Source organism: Sebastes umbrosus, chromosome 16, assembly GCF_015220745.1.
Source record: "Sebastes umbrosus isolate fSebUmb1 chromosome 16, fSebUmb1.pri, whole genome shotgun sequence".
Classification (NCBI taxonomy): domain Eukaryota; kingdom Metazoa; phylum Chordata; class Actinopteri; order Perciformes; family Sebastidae; genus Sebastes; species Sebastes umbrosus.
This window is the reverse complement of record NC_051284.1, coordinates 16,820,043-16,847,836: the sequence shown is the minus strand read 5'-3', so window position 1 is coordinate 16,847,836 and position 27,794 is coordinate 16,820,043. Positions and strand designations below refer to the sequence as shown.

Genomic DNA, 27,794 nt, shown 5'->3' with positions numbered 1-27,794 from the left:
AGAGAGCGCGTCTACCTGAAAGAAATCTCGCGAGAGTAGAATGAGCGAGAGAGCGGTGAAAAAGAAATAAACGGAAGAGCTCTCGTACCTGTTAAAACAGAGATCGATATTAGTGAAAGGGAGTAAATTCCAGTTACTTTTCGAGGTCAGTTTAGCTGCAAAAAATGGCGACTGTCATTGAAGACAAGAAGAGGACAATTTTTGGGTTAAACACGGACGTTAAAACGGTTAACGGGTTGTGCCGCCGCATAGTGCTAATGACAGCTAGCCTAGCAACGTTAGCCGCGTTGCTACGTGATGTGTGTTTCTATGGAGACAGAGGGGAGACTGAGTTGTGTGTTTCTATGGAGACAGAGGGGATACGTTCAGTCAGTGGATGGTTCAACTGGGTCGCCTGTCATCACTAGTCAAGTTATAGGGTGAGAGAAACTGCATCGAGCTGCCGAGAAAATGCGTAGAGACAGGACGTGGAGACAGCGTGGTGTGTTATCAGCAGGTCTTCCAAGGTCAGTGGTTATCTTCTCCAACCAGTGATGCTTCTCCATCCACCGGGTCCCCTGATGGAGGTGATGCTCAAGGAATAAGGTACCAATTTCCTGTTTATGTTTGCAAAGACTGATGTTTTTTTATGTCTAGTTAAAAGGACAAATGGACATTTTATTTTAAAGTTAAATCTGCCAAAATCTCAAAGTTGAGATAAGAGTCATGGTTTTACTTTACATCAGAACTGTGGTGAGGTCAAGAGTATTACAGAGGCACTTTAAAGGGACTGTTTGTAAGAATTAGAAATGCTTGTTAACAGCTACACCTGTGGCCTTTGCGCTTGTGCTCGCTACATAGACATGAAAGAGCATCGCTCAAAACAGTGAGGCGACACGTCAGCTAAAACCACAATATCACTATATTTCACCTGCTTGGCAGTAATGTTAGCTGAGCAGACGAAGGTCTCTCAATGAATCAGTGCTGATCCTAGTGTTGGCTTTTCCTGCTACAGCCTCCCGACAGCGGACGGAGGGAACAGGGGAGAAACCTTAGATTTGGTCGGAGACGATAACGTTTCTCGATAACGTTTCCCATCACTTCACAAGACACGGGAAACCTCTGTTGGTCTGGAGGAGCTGCAGCATTTATTTCTGCACAAACGTCCACTGTACATTCACTAGATATTCTCAGAGCTAAACTAACTCTTCTGCAGTGTGTAGTGTGCGCACATGCACGTGAGAGTGGAGTGAAATAGCGAGAACGAGCGCGGTGTGTGTGAGTGAAGGCAAGCAGGCAGCGGAGCAGAGTACAGCAGAGACTCTGGCCCTGGAGACCAAAGCTATGGTCTCCCCTGCGTCCTCCGACAGCGGCCAAAACTGTTTAACAGACGGGCTTCACTAGATATAACTTTGCGGTTTTGGTGCTTCTGTGTAGTTTGTGTTGGAGTCTTGTCTGAACAGCGTAGCCACACGCGAGCGCACATGGCACACCGACCGGGATTGATTTATACGTGTAAGAAGTTACAAACAGTCCCTTTAAGAGTGTTAAAGAGGCACTTTAATATTTTAAACTGTTTCAAATGAAGGTAGTTTATTGTAGGGCTGCAGATTATGCCCAAAATGATAATCATGATTTTTTATGTCAATATTGAGATCCCGTTTATCTATTGATTTTAGGAACAAAATGTTTTTATGGAACTTTCACATTTTATATAAACAGAGCACTGCTTTCACTTATGTGCTATATCCCTGCTAATGTACAAATCATTGCATGAAAATCAGACTGGTCCTTATTCATAGTGCATCCCCAGCTTCTTCTATACGCTGATCCAAGTTCTCCAGTGTGATGAAGTTCTTTGCATCCTCCTGCAGCTTCAAAATTACCTTCTCTTTTTCTTTGATGAATTCTAGCTGCTCTTGTTCTCGCTGAATGGCAGCTTCTACCCGCTCTTTTTGAAGAGAACTATTTGGGTTAAAATCATTTTAAAGTCAAGATTAGATACAAAACAGGCAGACAGGGAGGGAAAGAAATCATTCACTGTTACTTTAACTTGCATACTGTATCATTTTGGCATTCTCTCAAATTTAAGTGGCATTTAACAATGTACGAGACACGCAACAGAAGTAATCATGGCCAGTCAAACTGTAAACCACAAAACAGCGCATCACCCTTTGCAAATAAATAGAAGCATATTCCAATGATGTAATCCACCAAATCACACTTCCTGGTATTCTCTTACAAATGATTTAATCCGGAGTGACAAAAAACAGATTTATTAAAAACGGCAAATGCAAAAGCAGCCGACTAGGCTGCTGCAGAAGTAAAGAAGATATCGGCCAATTAATCGACTGAATCAGCTTTTTCCTGATTTTTTTCAAACTATCGTTTTTGTATCGGCCTTTAAAAATCCATAGTCAAGTCTCTCTAGTCAAGATGAAATTAAAAATTCCTTTTAACCCTTTTAGATCAACTCCCCGGTCATATTGTGGTTTAGATCCCTTGGATAGGAGATGTAATGAAATATTGAACAGAAGTATATTGTATTTGTATTAGAGGAGAAGTCATTTAATAAATGATTTAAATGATTATATGGTAAACCTGATTCTCTGGTGAATAATTTTTTTTGAGAGTTGAGCTTGAGCTATCTTCTCTGGGGTAGGGGCTTCTCACTTACCAGAGTAAGGCTGCATAGGAAGGGTACATACAAGGTAGGTCACACCACCTCACCTGGGCGTTTAACCCTCAGGCAGTGGGCAAACCCGTGGTCTGTGAAATGAAGCCAATGTGGAAGTGCCTCAAACTTGCATTCTTTCTAATAGTCAGCAGGAGGCGATTCCTCTGGCTGCAATAAGAAGTCAATCGTTAGTTTCAAGTCTTCTTCAATACAGCATGATGTTCATTTAGTAAATGATGGTCCCATTTAGAGTCAAATAGATGAAAAAGCAGGGTATGCTTTAGGGTGGGGCTACCTTGTGATTGACAGGTCGATACCACAGTGTTGTCCGGTCCGGGTGTTGTCCATGTTTTCATTTTACAACTTTAACACTTTCACAGTGTTTCCAGTTCATGAATGTTAATTATAACCTTTTTGGTCGCCTATAAATGTCAGTTATACTTGCTCCACCCTTTTGTGTCACTTCTGATTGCAAATAATAAAGATGGCGACTGCCAAAATGCCGAACTCAAGGCTTCAAAACGTCAGTCTTCAAAGCAATGGGTACTCTAAGGGCGTCGCTGTGTTTCACATAAAATCCTAGGGCCCATCTCATGCCACTCATTAACTAGTACAGTTGTGGGCCGGGACTAGGACCCTTCTGTATTCTCGGCCGTCCATAGTTGATTAGACTTGCACTGCTTGCTTTCGGTCCGCTATAGCTTAAAGCTTACAAAAATACACTTGATTCAAGTTACGATTTAAAATGTCCCACTTGGAGTGTATAAACGTAACCTATGACTCATATAGGCTAAATAAACTGACTCATATCCCAGAAAACCCAAGAAAACCACTTTCCTAACCTTGCTCTATTATGAGGTTGCAGGAGAGATTACCATGTCCACTCCTCCACATCGTCTCCTTGTAATTTTGATAATATATATGCATTTAGTTTTAATCTACTGTTAAGTCATTGTAAGCACTCCTGGATATACAGCTGAAGGGTATCAGTGCAGAGAAAATCACAAAGCATCAGCTTCTTTCTGACTCGCTCTGCGATGTGAAGGAGCCTCTCGTAGTTTATATAGGCTGACCGTGAGGGCTGCTGCTCTTTGACTGGCTGATCTTTGGGCCGTGCCTGATGACCAGTGACCACTGGGTGGACCCGAGGCCGGGACTATGTCCTCTGATTCCCTCTCACGGATGTCCTTAGGGAGTATTAATGTTGTTTTGTACACTTGCGGTTATGCTGTGCCTCAAATAAAGTTTTTCTCATCTTTGATGTTGACCGACAGCCATAATCAAATAAAAGGTAAAAATATACAGATACAAGGACAAGTACACCTTCTTCTACCTTAAGACTCCAGTAAACCTATTTGGTGCATTTACATTTTTATTTTTTTTTACTTTTCATACCTGAAGCACTTACATCCCCCTCTCATTGTATATACGAAGTTAATATCAGTAGCTTATATTGATGTGGATGTACAGCTGTTGAAATCTGGAGTTCAGTGCATGAGTAGGCGTGGGCTCTTGGTCATTGCATGGTGCTCTGGGCTGCCGGCCAGATGGACATTTTACACATGAGGGGAATGGATCGGATGCAAAAATGAACAGTTATAGAGGAAAGTATGGTGGGGTACCCAGACGTTGGTCTCCCATTATAAATATCCATGCCGCCACAGAGGGAAAACAAGAACAGTTTCTTCTTGTGCTTTTCTAAATTTAAGACCAAATGTCGTCTGCCTGGACCGTAGGATGTAATTGTTTACATGTAAGCATAGTTTTGTTTTATATGGACTAGGAGGAAAGTAGTTATAAGACGCATATGACTTCTTTTGCCCATAAGTTATAGAAAATGGTTTACTATAATGCTCTGTTTGTCCCCAAACAACTTTTAAAAAAAAATCACATTAACATTGTTTTATCAGTTTTGTAGTTCATGACTTTTCCTTATTTTCAAAGATACATATTCCACACGTTGGCACCAAGTTTAAAAAAGACAAAAGTGAAATAAGTGCTGCCTCAGGGTTATGAAAATCTCAGCAGGTATCTCACTAAATAAAGCCTATGGGGGAAATAAATACACAATGCTTCTCTGTGTATCATGCATCATATTTATAGTCAAAGCCACAAATTACTGTATCATGTCCCCTATGACGCATTTTTCAGTCTCTTAGTGGTTGCAGAGAGACAAGGAGAATCTTTATTTGGTAGCAATAATGGTAAGGTAGCAGAAAACCTAAATGATTGAACTTTAATTTCCACTTTCCCAGCAAAAACTAATTCTATAGATATAGCAGAATAAGTATGGGAATAAATAGCTGAAGAGGATGATCAAAACACATCTTTTTTTAACTCCCAAGGCAACGCTCTCATTTTCATGGCTTGCTACCTCGGGGTTTGGCTGAATGCCACTGGGAGAAATGGCCCACTGGAGACACAGAGGGCAGAGACGGCGACCACAGAGACACCCACCCTGCTCTGCTGCATGGAGGCATGGTTTATATACATCATACTGCATGGTATAGAGAGCAGTTTCACCATGTCTACAGGGCTGATATTGTTCACTGCTTGTTTCTTTCAGTGCTCAAAACTGTTTGGGCATTTTGAGGAAGATATGATGTATTTTAATTTTGTACATAACTGCCTTACTTTCAGAGTAATTATCCTTACTGCAAAAATATAATTTTCAGATAATTGGTTTCCCTAAGAGGTAAATTATACTATTACAAATATGGGAAAGTGCTTGGGGACTGAACAGAAATTGTTAGGGGAAAGGGGTGGTCAGAAAAGTATTCTAATTTTTAACACAGCCTTATTAGCTTTCTTGCCAAGAGTTAGATGAGAAGGTCGATACCGCTCATGTCTGAACAGTAAACATGAAGCCACCGCCGTCAGCCGGCTAACTTAAGGCCCTGTCACATCAAACCGACAGTCGTCCATCGGCCAGTTTCGGGCTGTCGGTGAGCGTCCGTCGGCCAAGCAAGCAAACGAGTGAAGTAAAGAGGGCACACACAGAAGGCTCTTCTCATTTTTCTTCTTCATCTTGTCTGATCATTCCAATACACGGATATTTTCACAACGACATGGCTATCTGGTATGAAGCTAAACGGTGGGTGAGAGTGGTCTAAAAATGGTCGGCAAATACACTTTGTTTAACGTACGTATCATAACAACGGCTTGTATAGCCGCCGTCCTCAGCCTCCCAGTTTCTGAATGACGAATATGAACTACCGCGATCTGCTGTGTTCAAGTTGTCGGCCAAGACACAGGCGATGTGAGGCAATGCAACAGATGGCCTTCGTCGCCGCTAGTCCTCTGATGCCGGTTTGGTGTGTCTGGGCCTTTAGTTTAACATAAAGTCTGGATCACAGCCAGCCTGGCTCTGTCCAAATGTAACAAAATCCACCTTCCTGCACCTCTAAAGCCAAATAAAAATATAAATATAAAGAAAGGTGAAACACAAGGTTCAGCCCCATCCCCACTCCCCAATCATTTACGTACAATCCCTTATGATTCCAAAAGCTTCAATTTTTGCAATGAACTTGCCAGAAATCTCACAGAAATATTGCTTCAGATGTACATGGAAAGACTTATTTGTCCAACCTGAAGTCAACCATAAATAGATATATTCCTAAACAACTTAAGTTGCATTAGTATAATTATCTCTTGGTACTGCGTACGGCTAATGACTCAATTTTGGATGAAGAAGGAGAGTTCAGTTTTGGAACATTTTTTTGGCAACCTTGTGTGTTTACACTGCCCTTTTCTAATGAGGAGTGAATTTCAGGTGGAGAGTTAAGTTCTCGGCCCAAGGGGTGTAGTTGTGGTTGTCCGCCTGGGGTTTTTTTAATCTGGAAGCTTGTCTCATTTCCAGGTCTAGCACCTTTCATCTCTGGACCATTTGGATTTCTGGGAACAGAAACAAACGGACCTGCTGACTAATTTAAAAGTTGGGGCAGAAACTGCAATCTGGCAGTGTAATTGCTTCGTTGTTCCACACCCATTCATCCAAATAAACTTCATTATCAATATGAACAGTTTTTAGTAGCACAACATGTCAGAAAACAATTAAGATCATATCAACTTTCATTAAGAATTAATTTCATACCACTCAGTGAAAAGACACAAGTCAATAAATCTTACTTACAAGTGCGCCTAATTTAGATTTCTACTCCTGTACAACTTAATTCAGAGCATCCTGTTACTGACATTCAAAAAGGGCTATTTAGCAAGCTACATTTAATGAATATAGCACCACAAAATATGGCTTCATGGTCTGTCCCGTGTAAAACTAACATAATTAAAGCTCTGACGACAGGATGGACGTGTGTTCTGCACCGCAGGGTCCCGATTTCTGAGCTTCGTCTGCGAGACTGTGCCTCATGTGATGTTTGACATCGCTGATTACAGAGCATGTGCCACATTACGTTACTGTTACTGTACCCTGGGAAAGTTGAGAACGTGGGATCACGCATAATTAGACATTTAGCGCCAATCCTCCCCACAGATGAACACACCCTTCACCACAACAGAGGAGGGCCAGAGAGTTAAAAATGTCCCAGCACCCCCTGATATCAACCGCACGAGTCAAAAACGCCCTCCCTCTGCTATCTCGGACTGAATTTGCTGTAATCTACACAATAAAGGCACAGCGGGGGCATGAAATCCAATACAAACCCCAAAAGGCCTCATGCAATCTTTGAACTGAAGCTACTGCAGCAGGAATCTCAAGTGATCTGTATTTTAGAGCAGAAAAAGTCCCATGAGCTATCATGAACTTATATATAGCAATCAAAGCTCCAATCAGAGCTCAGTCAAATTAGAGGTATGTCGTGTTTCAGCATAGAATTACAATTCTATTTCCACAGATCGAATATCTCTGGAACCATCGAACGAAAGGATATTTCAAGGCTTTCATTAAGTCTTTCATGAACCCTAAACTACCACGGAGGGCAGAAGAATAGAACGATTCTCAGCTGACGTGAAGCTGCACGACATCTCGGTACTTTGTGGTTTCATGCACCAACACATACCCATACTTGAGGGTATTTCAGGAGCTCCCGAGCATCACTTTGCATCCCAAAAATGCAAGCAACAATTTCAAAAGAGTTGCAAGATGTTCTCTGACCAAAAAGGTCACAAGAAAAGCAAATATTTGTTCTTAAAATTAAATGATTTTGTGTCACATTTTCCCTAATTTCTACTCATTTTAGCTGTTAACTTGGTCCCAGTTGTGGATGTTTACAGGTCTTGGAGAGTACTATGGCATATGTGAAAAAAGTTGTATAAAGCTTTTTATGGCTCCAGAGGAAGCTGCGCAAAGTTTGATTAATTGCCTCAAGTGATGTCACCTGAGTCTAGGGCTGGTATTTGAAAGAATTTGGCGATAAGATATGTATCATGATACAGGGGTTACGATTCAATATATTGCGATGCTGTAAGCAAGGCGATATTGCGATTTTAAGGATCTACATTCATCACAGTCTCTGTAACATCCAACATCATAGCACTACGTTTTGTGCAATCTGAGCGAGTCTGCCAAGAATCATTGCATGTAAACTATTAATTAAAAATCCATAGCATTTTTGAGAATCGATACAGTATCACAAAACATAATATTGCGATACTTAAGTGTATCGATATTTTCGTACACCCTTACTTTAATAGTAACAGTTGGGGCTGAAGATTACAAATGAAAGAAATCTGAAATCACACCTGAATCTCTGAATTTGGGTGTGTTATGCGAACTGTCTGCAGTTAAGTTGCATTGTGGGTAATATAGGTGCCAGGTTTTGATAAGGAGGAAGAATGCGTTAAATAAAAGCTGATATCTCTGATTCTGATGCATCGATTTTGAACCTATTTTTAAAAACTGTCCATTGTGAGTTCAACAATGGGAACCAATTGACTAAACGATCTCACTGTGAATAAAGCATTTAAAACAAGCTCCACCTCAACCAGTTAAAGGAACAGTGTGTAACATTCAGGTGGATCTATTGTCAGAAATGGAATATAATATTAATAAATATATTTTCTTTAGTACATAATCGCCTGATGAAAAGAATCATTGTGTTTTCGTTGCCTTAGATTGAGCCGTTTATATCTACATACGAAGCGGGTCCTCTTCACAGAGCCAGCTGCCATGTTTCTGTTTCTACTACACGCTTAGCAACCTCACCACTAAATGCTGCAAAATCACACACACTGCACCTTTTCAAACAGTAAAATGCTGCTTAAACATTGATGCATTAATATTAACTATTTGATATCATCAGATATAACAAAATATCAGTTACAGGGGGCATTTTTCTGCAGAACAAGTACTTTTACTTTTCATACTTTAGGTACATTTTGCAAATAATACTTATGTTCTTTTACACAAGGAGTATTTTTACGATGTACTGGTATTTTTACTATAGTAAAAGATCTGAATACTTCTTCCACCGCTGTTTAATCCTGCCTCCCACTGAGACACCAGCTCTATCTATGATGGATGATTTGCTGAGTGATGTGTTTAGTCATCTTTCAGCATATGTTCAAACCCTGTGGGTCCAGATACAGCAGTGAATCAGAGAGCAGTCATTGTGGTGACTGCACCGTGAATCACAGCGTCCTAAATAAAGCTCTCTAGCTTTCCATTGTCTAAACACCAAAACCAACTCCAAGCTCTATAACATAACACTGTGTATGCTTAACATGTTGCTTAATGAAGCAACAAAACCATGGCAACAGCCACTATTATATGTTTGAGTAAACCAGAGTAAGCATGTTCTTTAAGCCCATAAAAACTGGGGGAAGTACATCTGCAAGCTGCGTTCCAATCCTTAGGCAAAAAGTGCTTTAAATATCTTTTAAGTCTTTCTCTTTATACATAATGAAACCTGAATGCATGTTATAGTACCTAATACATTATTGAACTGGCATAAATATCTTTATTGTTCTATATTCCGTCATCTAAAATTCCCATTTATAGCATTTTGTTGCTTAAACCTTGCATAAAGTATACGGGACATTAGTGCTGCAACTAACTATGTACTAATGATTATTTTCATTGTTGATTAATCTGTTGAATATTTTCTCGATTCGTTGATTGGTCTATAAATTGTCAGAAAATGGTGAAAAATGTCTATCAGTGTTTTATTCATCATTCTACATTTTAAAGACCAATCAGTGTTTCCCAAAGCCCAAGATGACGTCCTCAAATGTCACATTTAGGAAGCTGGAATCAGAGAATTTTGACTTTTTTTTCTTAAAGAATAACTCAAACACATTAATCGATAATCAAAATAGTTGGCAATTAATTTAATAGATGACAACCAATTGAATAATCATTGCCGCTCTACAGGACATTCAGAAAGTATTCAGACCCCTTCACTTTTTTCACATATTGTTATGTTGCAGCCTTATGCTAAAATCGTTTAAATTAACTTTCCCTTTATCAATCTACACTCAATACCCCATAATGACCAAGTGAAAGCAGGATTTTAGATTTTTTTTTTTTTTTTTACATTTTATTAAAAAGAAAAAACTGTATTTAAGTATACATACCATTTGCTATGACACTTGAAATCTAGCTCAGGTGCCTCCCGTTTCTTTTGATCATCTTTAAGATGTTTCTACACTTTAATTGGAGTTCACTTGTCCACCTAAATTGATTGGACATGTTTTGGAAAAGCACACACCTGTCTATATAAGGTCTCACAACTGACAATGCATATCAGTGCAAATCCAAATCCGTGACGTTGAAGGATCTGCCTGCAGAGCTCAGAGACGGGAGGATTGTGTGGCGGTATAGATCTGGGGAAGGCTATATTGAAGGTTTCCAAGAGCACAATGCCCTCCATAATTCTTAAATGGAAGAAGTGTGGAGCAACCAGACTATTCCTAGAGCTGACTGCCCGGCCAGACTGAGCAATCAGGGGAGAACGGCCTTAGTATAAGAGATGACCAAGAACCTGATGGGCACTCTGGCTGAGCTCCGGTGATTCTGTGTGGAGATGGGAGAAAGTTTCCTCAGTGAAAGACACATGAAAGCCTGCTTGGAGTTTGCAAAAAAGCACCTTAAGTCTCAATACTTTCTGAAGTTTGTGCATGGATGGGGGTTATCTACTGAGCACTTGTACATATAATTTCAGCCAAACTGTTTATATATTATACAAATCAAATCCTTTCAATAAAATCATGAATTAAAAAGAACAGCTTGATTATCTTTGATGGTTGTGGTTTGAAAAGGCAGAAAAATACCATCCCGCTGTCTGTTTTGAAAATCTGTTTGACAAAGTGCATGTGTCTGTGCACCTCTGTGTGACTGCACATACTTTCCTAGTTTTTTTTTTTTCTTATCCTCAGGTGATTGCTGACATTTACAGTTTATTGCTGCATTTCATCATAGAGCAGAAAGCTTAAATTGTCTGGAGGAGCTCACCTCAGCTCTCCTCCTCTCTGTACTGACTGCAGAAGAAGGCTGATTTCCACAAGCTGAAGCTTATGCTAAGCTCTCAGTTGACGGCAAACTGGGACGGGACAGACTGACAGACTGGGCAGCTTTTTACTCCGAATAACAGCTCCCCATCTTATAATGTCAGGTTCTGGCACATATCCGACCTTTAATTTGGAGAGGGTGTTTCACAGTCACAAAACCGCCGAGAGATAATAGCGGGTGAAAGTATAGCTTACAGTGGCTGCATGTGTACAGGCGTGGAATATAATTAGCTTAATTTCAATGAAGCAAACCACTTGTCTGTGCGGTATAGATGGGATCAAACTCTGCAATCAACAGAGGGGCTTCACACTGTGTATAAAGTGAAAGTGAAGGGCTTTGAAATAAGAGTGCAAACATGAAACTAATCTCATTTAGGTTTAAAATCTCTTATTTCGCATCTGTTAGTAAATGTATGCAATTTACACTTAACAACAGAGCAACAGGAGAGGATAACACTCTGTCATTAGAAATGCGACGTAATACCTGACTACAAACATTTTGCATCTGTGTGCAATCCTCATTAACCATGACCTTAAGTTTGGGTCAACATAAAATTCTTGTTAAGGGTTTTTTTCAAAATATATTTAATGTTGATTAAATCAGATTCAAAGAAAACCCCTCGTAGGTGTATATTTTCAGGAAGTTTCCTTGTAAGAGTACTTGCTATGTGACTTTGGGTCTTCGTTCTAAAAGAATAGTGAAACCAAAAATGAATATTTGACATTCAGTGGAAACAGTGGGCAATCTCAGGGTCTGAAAAGTGAAGCCAATGCTGAAGTGCCTTAAAATTGTATTCTTTTCTAATAGCCAGCAGGAGGCGACTCCTCTGGTTGCAAAAAGAAATCTGATTTTATAGAAGTCTATGAGAAAATGACCCTACTTCTTACTTGATTTATTACCTCCGTAAACATTGTAAACATGAGTTTATGGTTTCTATCGCTAGTTCCAAGTCTTCTTCAATACAGCATGATGTTCATTTAGTAAATTATGGTCCCATCTAGAGTCAAATAGACCATAAAGCAGGGTATGGTTTAGGGCGTGGTTACCTTGTGATTGATAGGTCGCTACCACGACGTTGTCCGGTCTGAGAGTTGTCCACATTTTCGTTAACTTTAACCCTTTTACAGTGTGTTTTCTATTCATGAAAGTTAATTGTAACATTTTTGGTTGCCTAAAAATGTCTTATTTAGCGTTCGGTTGTACTTAGAGTAGCTCCACCCTATTGTGTCACTTTTGGTTCTAAAAAAAACAAAATGGAGACGGCCTGCTTTACTCTTTTGGTTCGCTCTCACAGCTTTCATTAGCATTGTTGCAGATGTAGATGGCAGCTGTGATAAGCCCACAGACAAAGTTAGCAACTAGCTTGTGAACATAGTGTAGCATTTAGCAGCTAGAGAGCCAGATAGTTCACTTAGGAGTTGGTGGAGACCAAAAACAGAGCTAAAAGTGACTATTACATTCATTATTGTCAGGGAACACAACTCTACATAAATGCTAATATGACAGATCTGTATCTGGTGGGTGTGTAAAAAGGCAACTGCTAACACATTCACCATATCAATTTAAGGTATGTTTATAGCTTTTTGCTCAGCCCCTAAGTAGCAAAAATGGAATCAATTAATGCAGATTAAGGCTACTATGTATACAATTTCAAAATTTCCCACTTTAGCACCCTGAAGCAATGCACACCGCTACCCTCCTACCCCCCATTAATCCGATCCGGGGACACTAAGATGAATGAGCTTAAAGCATGTAGCCTACTGTAGACTGCACTTATTTCCAGGTTTGTCTCATTTTATTAAAGGAAAAACTTATTTGAAAGATGCTATGGTCATTTAAAAAAAAAAAAAAAAATACACATATTGGCCTTAAGAAAATAAAGGAATGGGTGCATCTCTGTGTTGTAAAACTAATCATTAGTGGAAATAGAAACAGATGGCTTTGGATAAAAAATAAATTTGATTCACTCCGGCAGCCAAAGTGGTTATAGCCTCCTGGAATTGTCTGGTTTGGTTCACCAAATGAGATGCACACAGCAGCACAGTCTGTGAGTGAGGCCTGTTTCCATCTTGGAAAACATGTTTGATCAAATGTTCAGTCCCTTTAGTAGACGGCCACTTGAAAAAGCTGCTGCCATTTAAATGCTACTGCAGGAGTTTCCAGACACAGTCTCAGTCCACCTGTTTGTCTGTCATAAGATGGGATTCAAGCAGCGGCTACAACCACAGTTTTATTCAACCACAAGCTGTTGCAATCTGACCAGAATATGACTAGACCAATGTAAACACAGAGGCAGAAAAAGTCCACCACTATTAGGACTGTAATGCTCTCTTCTTTTACCGCAGGACCTCAAACTTCCACATTTGGAGATTTTGTTTGAAATACAGAACTGTAAATAGCTGAGAAAAATACCAATTGGAAACTCTTCAAAGTCTCGTATGAACCATTCGGCAGAACTAGCAGTTCACCTTGTGCCATCCAGACTTGACTGTCCACTTCCAATTCTGTCACCGGAGAGAGAGAGACATATACTTACAGGTTTTAGATGTGCCTTAAAAGCAAATCCCATACCCTTGGAAAATGGTATTTACAGTAGCTGCATTATCCAGGGGAAAAAGGAGATTTGGTACAGGAATTATGGAAGAGATTAACAGAAGCTCTTTGTCGGGAAAGAAGGTCAGAGACCCAAAATAGTCATCAGGCCTGTCCTAGAAAGATCTTCCAGCAAGCTGTCATTGCAGTTAAACCTATACATGCTGCAATTTAGGGAGAGAGCTCTGGGAAGTGACATTATAATTATTATGTTAAGAGGAAAGGAAAATGTTACATGTGGATCAGTTTGGTTAACAGGTCTACAGCCGCGGTCTCTTAAGACAGCTGCAGTGTGCCGAAATTACAGAGCACAATGACTCGCACTTTTTCTGTGTTTAAGACCACTTGGCTCTGCTTGGGACGGTACAGTAAAAAAGGCTCTCCACAGAGAAACTGTTGGCTCATCAAAATAACAAACTTTTTGTTCTGCTGTGCAACATTGGCCCCACAGACCACCTGGAAGCATTTATTATTTTTGTCGTTAGATGTTGATCAACTCTAAGAAGTATGTAACCCCTGAATTTTGCAGACAGAAAGAAACAGGCCACGCTGGTATATTTATGAAGTTGTGAAAAAAAAAAAATTCACTCAGACCCCCCAAGAAGATTTTCATTTATAAAATTACATTTCGATAGCTTTCATCTATGTAATGCAGCCGAGTCGCATACATCGTTTAACAAAACCCAGCCAGGATACAGCCCATTAGGAGCCTCAACCTTATTAACAAGTGCATGTAAATGTTACAACCTAGAGGATTACAAATGTGCACGCGTCCTGTACGTCATCCTGAACACTGGAGTTACCTGCTAAAAAAAGACGGGGTTTAACAGCTCATTTAATATAAATGCAGGTCTAATAGTCCTTTAAAGATGTGCTCAATCATGACTTTCCTTTGTGAAAAAGGTTTAAATCGCTTGTAATTTCACAGCATCCTGCCGACCTGCGAACACTAAAGTTCATTCACTGTGTTTCTGTAACATTTCTGAGTAAATGCCCATCAAACGCGACATAGCCAAACTTAGACTGTGAGCTTTTTTGCACTTCAGATTTGTTTTGTCTAAATGTCAGGGACAGTCTCAGATGACCTGTGGTTAGCCATGTGTAATGCTCTATGGTTTCCTTTATGGTGGGTGTCCAAAAGATACACTGAGGGCAAGAAATACCCAGGACACATACTGTGTCAGACAGCTGTCCAGGTCCACAATCACCGGCCACGTGAGGCTCTGGACAAACTCACAGTGTGAGTGTTCTTACATTCAGGATCCACCTTTGGCGTGTCTCTTCAAAATATCCTGCAAATAAGTCTGGTCCCCTCAACCCTTTAAACAAACATAAGAAGAAGCCAGCCAGCCAACATGCAAACCATATGGAATGAAACTTCACTTTGTGCGTTCTCATCCCAATTTATTCTGGGATGTTCTTGTGTCTGTGGATTACCAATAACAAACTCCAAAACATCTGCAGCGAGCCACTCGTCTGAATGATTGTGGGAATTTTTTTTTCCTATAAGATAGAATACTTTGGTTTTTGGCAAAACACATGCAGATTTTGTTACATTCTTGGTCACATCTGAATTCAATTGACAAACCAACTGCATATTTGCCATATACTTTAATTTTGAAGACATTAGTGTGTTAAACAGGTGTTTTTAATAAGCATTTGTTTTTTGTTTTCCAACGCAATCACAAGGTAGTTAAGGTGCTGTTCAGTGCAACAGACTTGAAACCTAAAGGGCAAAAACAAGGGATGCAAATATTAAAGGGACCCTGTGGAGTTTATGACCACTAGAAATGCTATAGAGCAATGTTTTTCCATGTTGGTCCCAGTTTTCTTTTTTCTTGTACGTGCACAAGGATGCACATTCCTGCCAATGGTCTCACTCTATTCGACTGATGAACAGGTGGCAGTAAAGTGCCAAGAAACGCAGCAATTCGCCAGCAAAGGCAGAGAACTGCTGGCGAGGAAATGGATGTAAACAATGCCGGTTTCAAACTTTTAAGAAAGTTTAAGACTTTCTGCGTGTTCCAATACCCATGCTACCATATTATTTAGTATGCCAGAAAAAGATTTAGTATGTCCCAATACATAGTTTATCAAATGCAGTATGCCAAAAATACCATCTGGTCGCATTTTGCAGTATACAATCTAGCATGCTGTTCTGACCCACAATCATCTGCGCAGTGGATATATGAGCAAGAGAGTCAAAGTTCGGGGCAAAATGTTCTGACGAAGTATTATGCCCCAATTGTATGCATACTGCATGCAACAGTATGTACTTTTAGGCTATACAAATAAAATTGACTACTTTTATAAGGGCAGCTGCAGTATGTACTAAAAGTAGAAAGAAAAAAATGATTTGGAACGTAGCCTTAAAGACTTTAAACCTGCAAAACAGATACAAGCTGTAAACACAACATTGACATACTTTAAAAGAACTTTATTTAACATTTAGGGGGATCTATTGGCAGAAATTGAACATAATAAATAATAACAATTAATTAGTTTGTTTTCTTTAGTGTATTTTCACTTGCAAATAAGAATCGTTGTATTTTCCTTAGCTAAGAATGAGCCATTCATCTATATACAGAGCAGGTCCTCTTCACGAAACCGGCCACCATGTTTCTACAGTAGCCCAGAACGGACAAACCAAACACTGTCTCTAGATAGGGCCATTTGCATTTTGGCGACGGCCACCGTATTTCTCCACGCTTGACAAAACGGGAGGAGTTTCAGTTGGTTGCAATCTGCAACCTCACCGCTAGATGCTGCCAAATCCTACATTGCACCGTTAAGTTGATATGGTGAACTTGGGGCTTTTTCGCTGAAAACAGCTACGACTGAAAATGACATTATTAGAGGGGTGAGAGTGAACCAGAACAGTAAAGTTTCTGCACCAGACAGCTAAACGATGAGCTGAAACTTACTAAAAGCTCCGTAAAGCCGAGGGCAACTCCACAGAACACCTGAAGCTCACTGTTCACTGATTTGTCTTTCACTGTACAAAAAAACTGCTGAACTACCCACAGTAAGTTGTCAATTTCAAACTTAAAAAAACATGAACAAGAACTCTTTATGCATTATTACTTTTACTGTCAGCCTGTATCGGCTCCAGCCCTCCGCAACCCTCCGAAAGCTAGTATAGCTAATGGATGTACTGTATGTTGTTATAGAGAGTAGACAGGATGATGTTGTTTGTGTATATTATATAATGTGGAACGATTCCCATTTAGACTCAGTAATGACCACTGTTTCTGGCTCCGGCCAGAGTATCAGCCCACACAGCGTCCATCAGCCAGCAAAACAAACCGCCAAACCAAACCGGATCGAGACTTGACCTCGGCATTGTTTTGGTTGTACTGTACGTTAAACTCCAGCTAACGTCTCGTGGTCATGTCTTTATATACAAACATCATGAGCATAGATATGTGAATTCTGTGGGCACTAACTAACGTTTCAGCTCCAACACTTATTTTGAGACAGACATGGCTGGAACCAAATATAGTATACAGAAACAACACTTGTGATGTCTCTCCACAAGTCGTTATAGCGCAGTGCTAACTATACAGAAGGTGAGGTGACATTGTGTTGTATAAACATTGTTTCTTGGTTGTCACTCTGCATTTCAGGCACAGAACGGGACATTTCCGCCCACGCATTCTGACTGCAGTATGTGCTTAAGTCAAATGTAATTATGAACTGACAAGTTGAATATAAATCCACCTCTGCTCTGATGAGGTTTACTCTGCATTAAGAGAGCTAGGCGTTTTCATTCTCCTGTCTCTCACAAAGACTTTTTCACACACCCTGACAGGTTTTTTTTTGGGGCATTTGTTGTGAAATGGCTGACGATGCCTGATACAGACAGTGAAACCTGACATTTACGCAGGCTTGATGTAGCGGATTAGTCATTATCCTTAAATACAGGACTCCGCCACCTACACTTAAGCGCCAAAAATCCCATTGTGGTGGTTTTATTTAACTTTGATATCTTTCAATGATCCCACAATAAGCAGATACTTCTAGCAGTCTGCCTTCTGTTTGACTGGGATTTTTTTCAAGGCAAGATAATGCAGAGAATAAGGGCAAGTTATAATGTCATGAATAGCAAGCAAAGATTGTTTCCTCGCTGGAAAACAAAACAAGAATAAAAAGAATATCAATATATGTTGTTCTGACCTTTTTACCTTTGTCGTACATTGTATGCACAAGTGCTGTTTTGCATCGCCTCATAAACTGTCTGGCCGAGTACTTTTAGTTAAATTACTTTTTGGCTGCTGCAACTCCGAAACCCTGATTTCCTCGGCTAAAGAAAGACTACGAACGCTGCTTCAAGCCAGCAGCTGAGTCAGACCTTTCCAGAAATAAACTTACAGCAAATGATCTATGGAAACCGAAACAATCAAATCACACAGTTGAGATAAAACAGCACTTGACTTGGTTGACTGGCAATAAGCAAGTTCTCGCTTTCTGAAGAAGTGTGTGACAAATATCTCCAAGTCATCAACTTAATTACAAAGTTAATTTCAAGTGTTTACACAGTAAAACACCCTAAAGTAAGATTTTGAACATTTTAGTGGTTTGTTGAACCTCAGGAAAGTGTGCATGGCAACACACTACTTCACATTCGTACAGCTACATGTATTCACACCTGGGAGTTATTGAAGGACATCCAACCATTGCTTTCTCATCCATCCACCCTCCCCATTTTCCTGCCATTCTGGGGGTTCAAACTGATGACCTCCCAGACGTCAACTCTCATCTCTAAGGCTACCACCACCGCCATTTTTCAGTTACTTTTACACTTCCGGCTCCTTTTGGATCCATGTTTGTTTTCAGGACCCTGTAATTTCTCCACCAATCACTCACAAGGGCCCCCGTCAAGTCTGCCATTCATAAAGTTTAAAGTAGCTCTTAGTGGTCCGTGGAGTTTATTGAAACATTAAATTTGTATCCCAGCCGTGATGGTGTATCTTTAGCCGTTGCTTGACTCACGTGCTCGGCCCGAGTCCCCTTACATCAACCGCCAATTATGTTCTCCTCTTGGGTGTGGGTTGAGCCTCGGTCAGCATGGCGAAGAAACCAGAAACATCAATTCCTGGGCAGTGGCGCGAACAAAAACAGACAAAATACAAAAACCCTTCTTTCAAACACTGTTATCATTGTAGAGTACAAGCGCAAACATCACAAACATTGCCAGTAACACTGGCCAGCGGTACTCTCTGGGGAATTTAATGAAATCTACAGGCTTTTAGTAAATGCGGATGAAGGCCTGAACAACAAGCAGGACCTCGTAATGCCAGATTATGTCCTCTGCAGACGGCTCAGACAAAGAAAATTTGCCCTGTCACAACTTCCCATGCCTGTTTTTCATTTTTCAATCTATTTTTGTAGAGGATGATAAAAATGTGTTATCCTTCTAAACAGGTGACAGTAGTACTATTTTACAAGAAATACTACAGTGCAGAAATACTGTATCACAAGAAAAAATACTTACAGTATGTATTAGAGATGCAAAACCAAACCGTAAAAAAAACAATAGTGGACTTGTTGAACCGTTGAGCCATTATTAAATACAGGGCTTTCTAATTATTAAATGAGGTGCCGGAGACATAGAAGAGGCAACTATCTGATTCTGAGCATAGGCCTACTTGACCATTAAGTCTGCATATTTCATGTATAAAATCAGTGTTATGGCTTCATATAATACAGACATATCATTCATTACTATCTGTTGGAGATCAAACACATTGGAAATGGCTGTATTTCTTCTCCCTAATGTGCAAAACAAACCGGACCGTAACCAAAACCATGACCCAAAATCTGCAATACAATGCAAACTAATATGTATTAGCATAAAAATATGTTGAAAGTACCAAAAGTAAGTCATTATGCAGAATGACCCATTTCAGAATAAAACATATTATTGGATTATAATTCTGATGGACCAGCATGTAAGCATCACTTTTATGTTGCAGCTAGTATACTGCTGGGTAGCTTAATCTATAATAATACATCATAATTTGTCAGTTGAGTATATTTTGTATTAATTTGAATCTGCAAATGAACTAGTAACTAAAGCTGTTAGATAAATGCAGTGGAATAGAAGCATAAACACTCAAAAACTCAATACTGTACTTACTTCACTACTTAGTTGTTTTCCACCACCACAAAAAAAGCACACACAACAAAATCTGAAATCAATGTGATCCTAAAACAAGAGGCTGTGCAGCTTCCATGTGCCCTCATTGACTTTGGGCGTGTCATGTTCATAATTAACCATTTTCTTATTCTTCTAAATGCAGTAAAATAGTTTTATGCCATATATCAAGTGTATGAAGTGACATGAAACTGAAAGCGTATTTTACAGTGAGGGTCTCTCCACAATATTAGGGCAAAGCGACGTCACCGCCTTCAGCTTGAAGGCTGTTAACCTAATTCCTAATGGTTATTACAATGAAGCCTGCCGACCACATCAAGCTGCTGCGGTGCTGTAATGAGCTGAGCAGAGAGAGAGGGCTCCGCCATGCTCTTTCACAGCCTTCAATTTCGCCACTATAAGCACAAGGACACGGAGTCTTTCGCAAATGATTGCAGTTGCGTGTTTAGAAAATAAAAAAGATGCTGTAAGGTTATAAACAACATCTAAATTACACTGTTAATTCAAGTCTTCCTCGAGCCAGAGTATACTCGGGTTTCAAAGCTCAGCATGGGTTTGTCTGCCTCTCCGTAGGCTCACATGCAGACACAGGTTGTTGTTACATTTTCATGCATGAAGAGATGAATCATTGTCTCTTGTCTGACTAAAAACGGAGAACCTCTTCTGCCGTGGTTTAGCCATGTTTGAAAAACATAAATAAACTGAAATTATCTGAACCTATAAACATATGAAATCCTAACTCCACCCTCTCTTGCTCTGTCATTTCATCTAAATTTGACTACAACTGGCATAGCTGGGCAGAGGCATAAAGAGATCCTAAATAATATAGTCTAACTAAAAGATATCAAAAGGATGAACATGATTTTTCTCAGCTGGTGAAGCAACATGTGCAATCAAAATGAAAAATATGACTTGCTTTTATGATATTGTCACGAAAGTGATGTTGCCTTTGCTTGAGTTGCACGCATCTGTTGTACATGTAATTTGACATTCCTCAATCATCACACAGCCTCAGGTAGTCAGTCTGCACCTCTGCTGTGAGCCGTCGCTCCTGTCTCGGTTATGAACAGAATTTCAAACATTTGGAAATGAAGATCACAAATTGCAATATATTTTATTTGACAGGAAGGGAAAACTTAAACAATACTTGCCAGACATGATTAAGTGCCATAAGCCAGCGAAGGTAGCACTTTAGAAAATTGCAGATAATTTGGTCTAATTTACAGGAGAAAAAAGGGTTCAAATAAGCTCCACGTGTTAAAATATTTGATTATACCCCCAGTGGAAGACGCCTGTCACATGTTGTATAGACGCCTCAAATAGAAACTTGGTGAAGGCCTCAATCAGGCAATGCATCATCATCATTTCTGCAAATGTACACATGTTGTCAGCAATATGTACATTATAAGAACACAGGAAGAGCATGTGCCATAAATGGTCCTATGTTCTGGGATGGGATATAGTGTACCCTACACATCGGTTATTGCTACTTGTGTGTTTGAGAACATGTGATTATTTGGGTGTATGCATTTCCTATGTGGCCAGGCTTAAATTGAGAAATTACAGTTGGAGGATCTCTAAGTAAGCCAGGCCAGGTGGAGGGTGAGGGAGGGTAATACTGGAGGATGGCGCTGATTGAGGAAATACAACATCATGACAAAAACTAGCTGTAATTGTAGGAATCAGCCTGAAACCTCTGATGATGTATATGCACTGAGGGGACCAAAAATAACAATTGACCACAGCGGCATGGCCCCTTCCCTGCTGCAGCAGCAGCAGTAGCAGCACCACCACCACCACTTCACTCCATGGAGTACTGTACAACAGTAAAACCTGCCCTCTGGTGTCCAAACATCCGTACTGCAAATGAGGGCTGTTGCACACTGGGTTGCATTCACAAGACTGCACAGAAAACAAGCCCAAATGTCTTTTCCAGTGGCTCCTTATATAGTTTTATTAGCTGTTTTGAGTGTGACACACTTACAAAAATACACAACTTAAGAAAAAGTGTTCATCCCGAAATAGAGATTGAAATCAAGGCGACTTTGTCCTCTATTAGCCACAATGACAAGCTGACCAAATAATACCCAGGAAATGCACAAAGCTAAATATATGAAAAGCTAAATTCATCAGGAATAAACATAATTAGTTGCTTTCAACCTAAGGCAACTAAAATCTCCAGTACCCCTCATGGCACTCTAGACAACCTTTCCCCACCATTTCCCTTGTTTACCTTATCATGGCAAGCGTGGAGGTGCCCAGACTGTCCAGCCGGCTGGACAAGATGTAAATTTGCAGATGTGGCTGGTACTGTACATCCTCAATGCAAGCTTTGTGAAGCAACACAGGTGCCACTGCAAATCTGGTGTTGTTTTTTATGGATGTTTTGACTATTTTCAGACGTTGTCATACCTTAATAGGAGATCTTATAAGCATTCAAAAATATAAACATGTCGTGATCATAAAAAAAGTAAATTGTTGCTTGATAAAAATGACAATGTAAAGGTGTTACTAGATTCTGTTTATTCCTCCTACAGAGCTTGTTTGTGGTCTTTGTTTATGTTTTTGTTTATTCTTGCTTTGTACATGATTATTTTCTAGTTCAGAAGAAGACTGAAATAAGTGATAATCATGTGTCTGGATATTCAAGACATGGAGGCACCCTGATGTGACATGCCCGCTTTGGGCAGATCTGTCTGCTAATTACAGCCTAGCTCTGAGGAGGGAGGTACTTGCATGGTGGGGGCTTTTTTTTTTTTTTTAATGATGCGAGGGGTAGATATGGTATAAATACCCACATCATTGTACTAGAAGGCAGCATATCCTCAGTTGTGCTCCTACCCTAAGGATATACAGCAGTACCAGGAGCTCTCTGGTGCTGAAGAAATTGTTTTTACCCCCTTTGGAAGCAGGTATGTGTGTTTTCTCTTCCTCTCTAAACAGCTCTCTCTCTGGGGGGAGTGTAGTCAATATCTAGGCTTAGTCTAGGCCTTGAGTCTGTTTCTATGGCAGGCTGGGGACAGGAGGCAAATTTTGGCTGGCTTGGAGCATCCTGACAGATATTCAGAGTCCTGAAGGATGCTCTGGCTGAATCAAAAATTGAAATTTACACTCTAACTTATCCTATATTATTTGTTGTCCATTGAGTTTCTGTAAAGATGTTCAGCCTGTACACTTAGCTGAGAAAGTTTTAAGCTCCGTAAAATAACTCAAGAATTGAAAGCTTGCTGACACTTTGTACCTTGAGAGTGGTTGTGCTGATCGTCTCCTCTTTTCCCCTTGCAGATTTTACTTTGCAACATGGACGTACGAGTAGCAAGCATCCTCCTCCTCGTGGTGGCCTTGACAGCTGCCCATGGGGACCGGTATGTGGTGAAGAAGGTGATGACAAAGGCCGCCCCTCAGTACCAGCCCTACTCTGTGAAGAGCCACGGTAAGAAAACACAGCCTCTCTATACATCTGTTTTTGACAATAGTACATGCTAGCATTTCCCCTGTTTTTCTTTAGTTTCTCCTCACAAAATTTCCCTCTAAAGTCAGATTGTCTTCTCTAAAGACGATCTTTACTCGAGCAACATTTCGTGACAGTCTCGCCTTACCTTTGATTCTTCGGCTAGCGAATTAGCATCTTTGTTGTGGCAAATCAGAGCAGCATAAGCAGCCAGGCAGATGCTGGCCACAGCCAGCTGCACTTTACTTTGAAAACTGAACAAGACCTCGCTCTGGAGCTGCCTCGAGCTCTGATTGGCTGAAACAGTGTGCCTGCTTCTCCAATCACATGGTCTAGATCTAGGAATTGAGAAACAGGGCTTATTTACTCAGTGCAGAGCTTTGCAGTTTACACGCACCTAACTGAAGTGTTGTTTTCACAATTTTTTGTAGTTTACTTTATTTGTTCTTTTATTCAGCCAATGCAATCACATTAACAACATATTTTAAATTAAATGATTTTGGGACTTTTGGGGCATTTTGTTATCATGATGATCAACACGATAGACACAATTTAAATACTTTTTTGAGACTGCCTTTTTTAACTATCTTGTACAAAATGTTCATTGCATGATCAGCAATTCAGAGGAATCACTCATGTTTTCCTGAGTATAATGTTGTAAGAGTACTGTTGTTTTCAGTACATTTAGTGTGTTAGATTTGACATGTATGTTTCTCATTTTAGTTATTTTAGCTGTAAATGTTGGCTGTTCATTTGCTCACAGATACTCATGCTAGTCAATGCAGCTCAAAGCTCATTTCAAACATAATTTAACTTTGCTTTTTGTAAATATTCCCCATGCAAAACAAGAAAAAGATCCATATTTCTAGTATATTCAGAGATTTACTGCACTTAAAAAAATGTTAATTATGGCATGGTCTTGAGTGTTGGCTAAAATGCAATATAAAATATGAAATGTTGCTTTTGTGTGAATCAGCATACTATTTTTATTTTAGAAAGCAGCTGTTAGGGAATTATTTTTAGTTTGACACTGACAATTACAGTCCAGTCACCCAGCAGTGTGGTTTGTCTGGGTGTGCCTGCTTCACACAGAAGTAGAAACATCTGTTTGGCTTCATCCAAACTCAACTACAGTTAGCCAAGGAGTGGGCCTTTTATACTCAAACACATGTGACCACATTAAGGCAACACATAAAAAAACAAAAAACACACTCCTTCTCATTTAGACCTACTGTTTGACAAACAAGTCTCTTAAAACTCTTTGACCTGCACAGTAGGAAAAATAGCTATTAAACATCTGATTTATAACAAATTCTTAAAAAATTCCAAAAGACAAATTTCTACATTTATTTTGAAGGATTTGCAAGTTTAACATTTGAAGGAGGATTTTATAAAACTGTGCCAGTGAATCAGCTGTAGTCAAACCTCAGAACAACAAGATTGGTTCCTGGGAATAAAACTTGCCCCGCCTCCAGGAATCAAATATCATTGAATTTGGACTAAATTATTTTATAATGCATTCATCATTTTTAACTTTATGATGAAATACACAACAGCAATGAATGAGAGCAATGTTCATTAGAGCATTTTTCTTAAAATGTGTTATTCATCTCACATTTGATTGTTGAACAACCATGTCAACAAGATACTACCAAAGCTCAGTCATACTCACACTCTCTCAGACCTGAGAGCTGGCCAGTACATCCATGTTCTTGTACTCTTTGTCACATGAATGGGATATAATTAGAGCTACTAGAGATACCAAACACTGTATTCCAAGATATCATTGTATAGATATGCACAGACTATAGGTAGGCCAACACATTTCCATCACAGTCACACAAAAAAAGATGTTTTGAAATGTACTCTTAATGTATTTGGTTCAAGCTGTAACTCTAAGTAGTTGTTTTCATTTGAGTACTTTTTAGTTCTTGTTTCTGGTGGTACTGATGATGGACTCTGTTTGACTCTTCACAGTGGTTTCAGTGGCAGGTGAGCCTGGAGCTCCAGGTGAGCCTGGCCCTGAGGGACCTGAGGGTCCCCCTGGCCCCCCCGGTGAGAGTGCTGAAGGTCTCCCTGGACCCCAAGGACCTGCTGGATCTCCCGGAGCTCCTGGCCGCTCCGTCGCTGGCAAGCCTGGATCCCCAGGTGGACATGGCAAACCTGGCAGCAATGGCGCACCTGGCGAGAAGGGAGACACCGGATCTGCTGGCCCCCAGGGACCAAGGGGATCCCCTGGATCCTCTGGAAGCCCTGGACCCGCTGGCCTCTCTGCCACTGGCAGGCCTGGACCTTCAGGTCTTCCTGGAGCAATGGGACCTAGAGGAGAGTCTGGTCTGAAGGGACATCCAGGTGTACCTGGTCTCCCAGGTTCTAAGGGTGATAGAGGGGTGGGAGTTCAAGGACCTCAGGGTGAGACAGGACCCGAGGGAGCCATGGGCGCAACTGGAAAGCCAGGTGACTCTGGAGTTGGAAAGCCAGGAAAGTCAGGTATGGCCGGTGAGCCAGGAAAGTCAGGTATGCCAGGTAGAGATGGTGCCTCAGGTCCCATGGGACCACAGGGACCCAAGGGACACACCGGTGCCCCAGGTGTAGGTATGTCAGGTAAACCAGGTGAGAATGGCGCCCCAGGTCTGCCTGGTTCAGCTGGCCCTAAAGGCCACCAGGGACCTGCTGGAGCCACTGGTGCCCCCGGAGTCCCCGGATATGGAAAGCCAGGTGCAAATGGAGAGAAGGGAGAGAGGGGAGCTACAGGAGCCACAGGTTCCACAGGTGCAAAGGGTGATGGGGGTCCCACAGGATATACTGGTGCTACTGGTGCTACTGGCCCCACTGGGCCTGCTGGACCTCAGGGCCCAGTTGGATTCCCAGGTGAGTCCGGCCCTTCTGGCTCTAAAGGTGACACAGGTTCAACCGGAGCTCAGGGATCTAAGGGAAACAAAGGAGATCAGGGAGCACAGGGTTTCGCTGGCAAGCAGGGTTATCCAGGTGCAGCTGGTCCTCCTGGACCCAGGGGATCCTCTGGACCCAGTGGTGACAAAGGAAATGTAGGCGCCCCAGGTACCCCAGGTTCCCCAGGTATCCCAGGCCCCGCTGGACCCAAAGGTCATCCCGGCCGTGCAGGTGAGACAGGTGCCTCTGGTTCCGATGGTGCTCCAGGTTCCAGAGGACCCTCTGGGCCTCAAGGTCCTGCCGGTGCTAACGGCCTTAAGGGACACCCAGGTCTCCCTGGTCCCTCTGGCCCTGCTGGTTTGGCCGCTAAGGGTGTCCCCGGACCTCAGGGTGAGCCTGGTCAGCCTGGTGAGAACGGTGCCGATGGAGAGGCTGGCCCAGCCGGCGCTCCTGGTGCTCCTGGTCCTCCTGGTGAGGTTGTGTTTGAGAAGGGCATGGGAATGGGAGTCAGCGAGATCATGGTCAAGTCCCCCATGTCTGCTTTCACCGCATCTCTGATCACCCCCTACCCTGCTGATGGCACCCCCATTAAGTTTGACCAGATCGTGTACAATGCCGAGAATCACTATGACCCCGAGTCCGGCATCTTCACTTGCCAGATTCCTGGAGTCTACTATTTCTCCTACAGCATCCATGTTAATGGAGCTCATGCCCTGGTGGCTCTGTACAAGAATGGCCAGCCCGTTATGTTCACTTATGATGAGTACAGCAAGGGCTTCCTGGACCAGATGTCCGGTAGCGCCGTCCTCTTGCTGGACGAGCAGGACACAGTCTACGTCCAGATCCCCGACGAAGAGGCCAACGGTGTCTTCGCCGCAGAGAATGTCCACTGCTCTTTCTCTGGGTTCCTCATTGCCTCAACGTGATACGTTGATACAGTAGTTCCCAAAAAGCCAACCAACTAAATTTGCCATCTATTTCTCAAACTAAAGTAAACTCCCTGTTCATCTTTTCCTCAAGCAAACAGACAGGCAGTTCACCCTTCTTTGAGGAATAGTAGCATCTCGACTTGAAAACTACAAGAAATAGGTGCTTAGAAAGAAGGAAAACTAATTTATGAAAACAGGTGATCAGGGATGGGGGAAGCAATCCACAAAGTTACCAGTGAGCTTTTGCAATGGAGACAGCATGTGAAATTGAGGTGTTATAACTGTGTTGTGTCCTGACTTTTTCTTTTTCCACTCTGTTCCTTTAATAATGACTTCAACTGGTGATTCTTAATTTAGTGTTTGTCTGTTTCTTTTTGTTTTTTTGTTTTTTTTGTACCTGCTTGTTTTTGTTTGGGTGAGCAATAATCTTATTAAAAAGTACACAAAACCTTTCTGTGCAACATGTTGTAACTGTTATCCTTGTATGTGACTTGAAGATTGTGAAATGGTAATGGTCAAATTGACCGTTCTAATGAAACAAGTCACCAGAATACTGTCATACAAACACAAACTACCAGCAACATCGTTATATCCCTGAACATGCATTATGTCATGTAAAGCATAATGACCAAAATAAAAGATGTCTAAAC

General features: G+C 41.0%; 1 protein-coding gene across 2 annotated transcripts; it reads left to right on the top strand.

The window, feature by feature from the left end:
- Positions 1-82: 82 nt before the first annotated feature.
- On the top strand, positions 83-27,794 carry col10a1a (collagen, type X, alpha 1a). 2 transcript variants are annotated; one of them, XM_037746373.1, is made up of 3 exons: positions 83-585; positions 23,158-23,305; positions 25,301-27,794. In XM_037746373.1, exons 2-3 carry the CDS (start codon positions 23,173-23,175, stop codon positions 27,139-27,141), a joined length of 1,974 nt encoding a protein of 657 aa, XP_037602301.1. In that variant the 5' UTR covers positions 83-585; positions 23,158-23,172; the 3' UTR covers positions 27,142-27,794. The 2 variants fall into 2 exon arrangements, with proteins under 2 accessions (XP_037602301.1, XP_037602300.1); XM_037746372.1 differs by lacking the exon at positions 83-585 and adding an exon at positions 22,662-22,784.

Coding starts and splice junctions, on each gene's coding strand:
- col10a1a (XM_037746373.1), top strand. CDS start 23,173: ATGGACGTACGAGTAGCAAGCATCCTCCTCCTCGTGGTGGCCTTGACA. Junction 23,306..25,300: donor CTACTCTGTGAAGAGCCACG/GTAAGAAAACAC, acceptor GACTCTTCACAG/TGGTTTCAGTGGCAGGTGAG.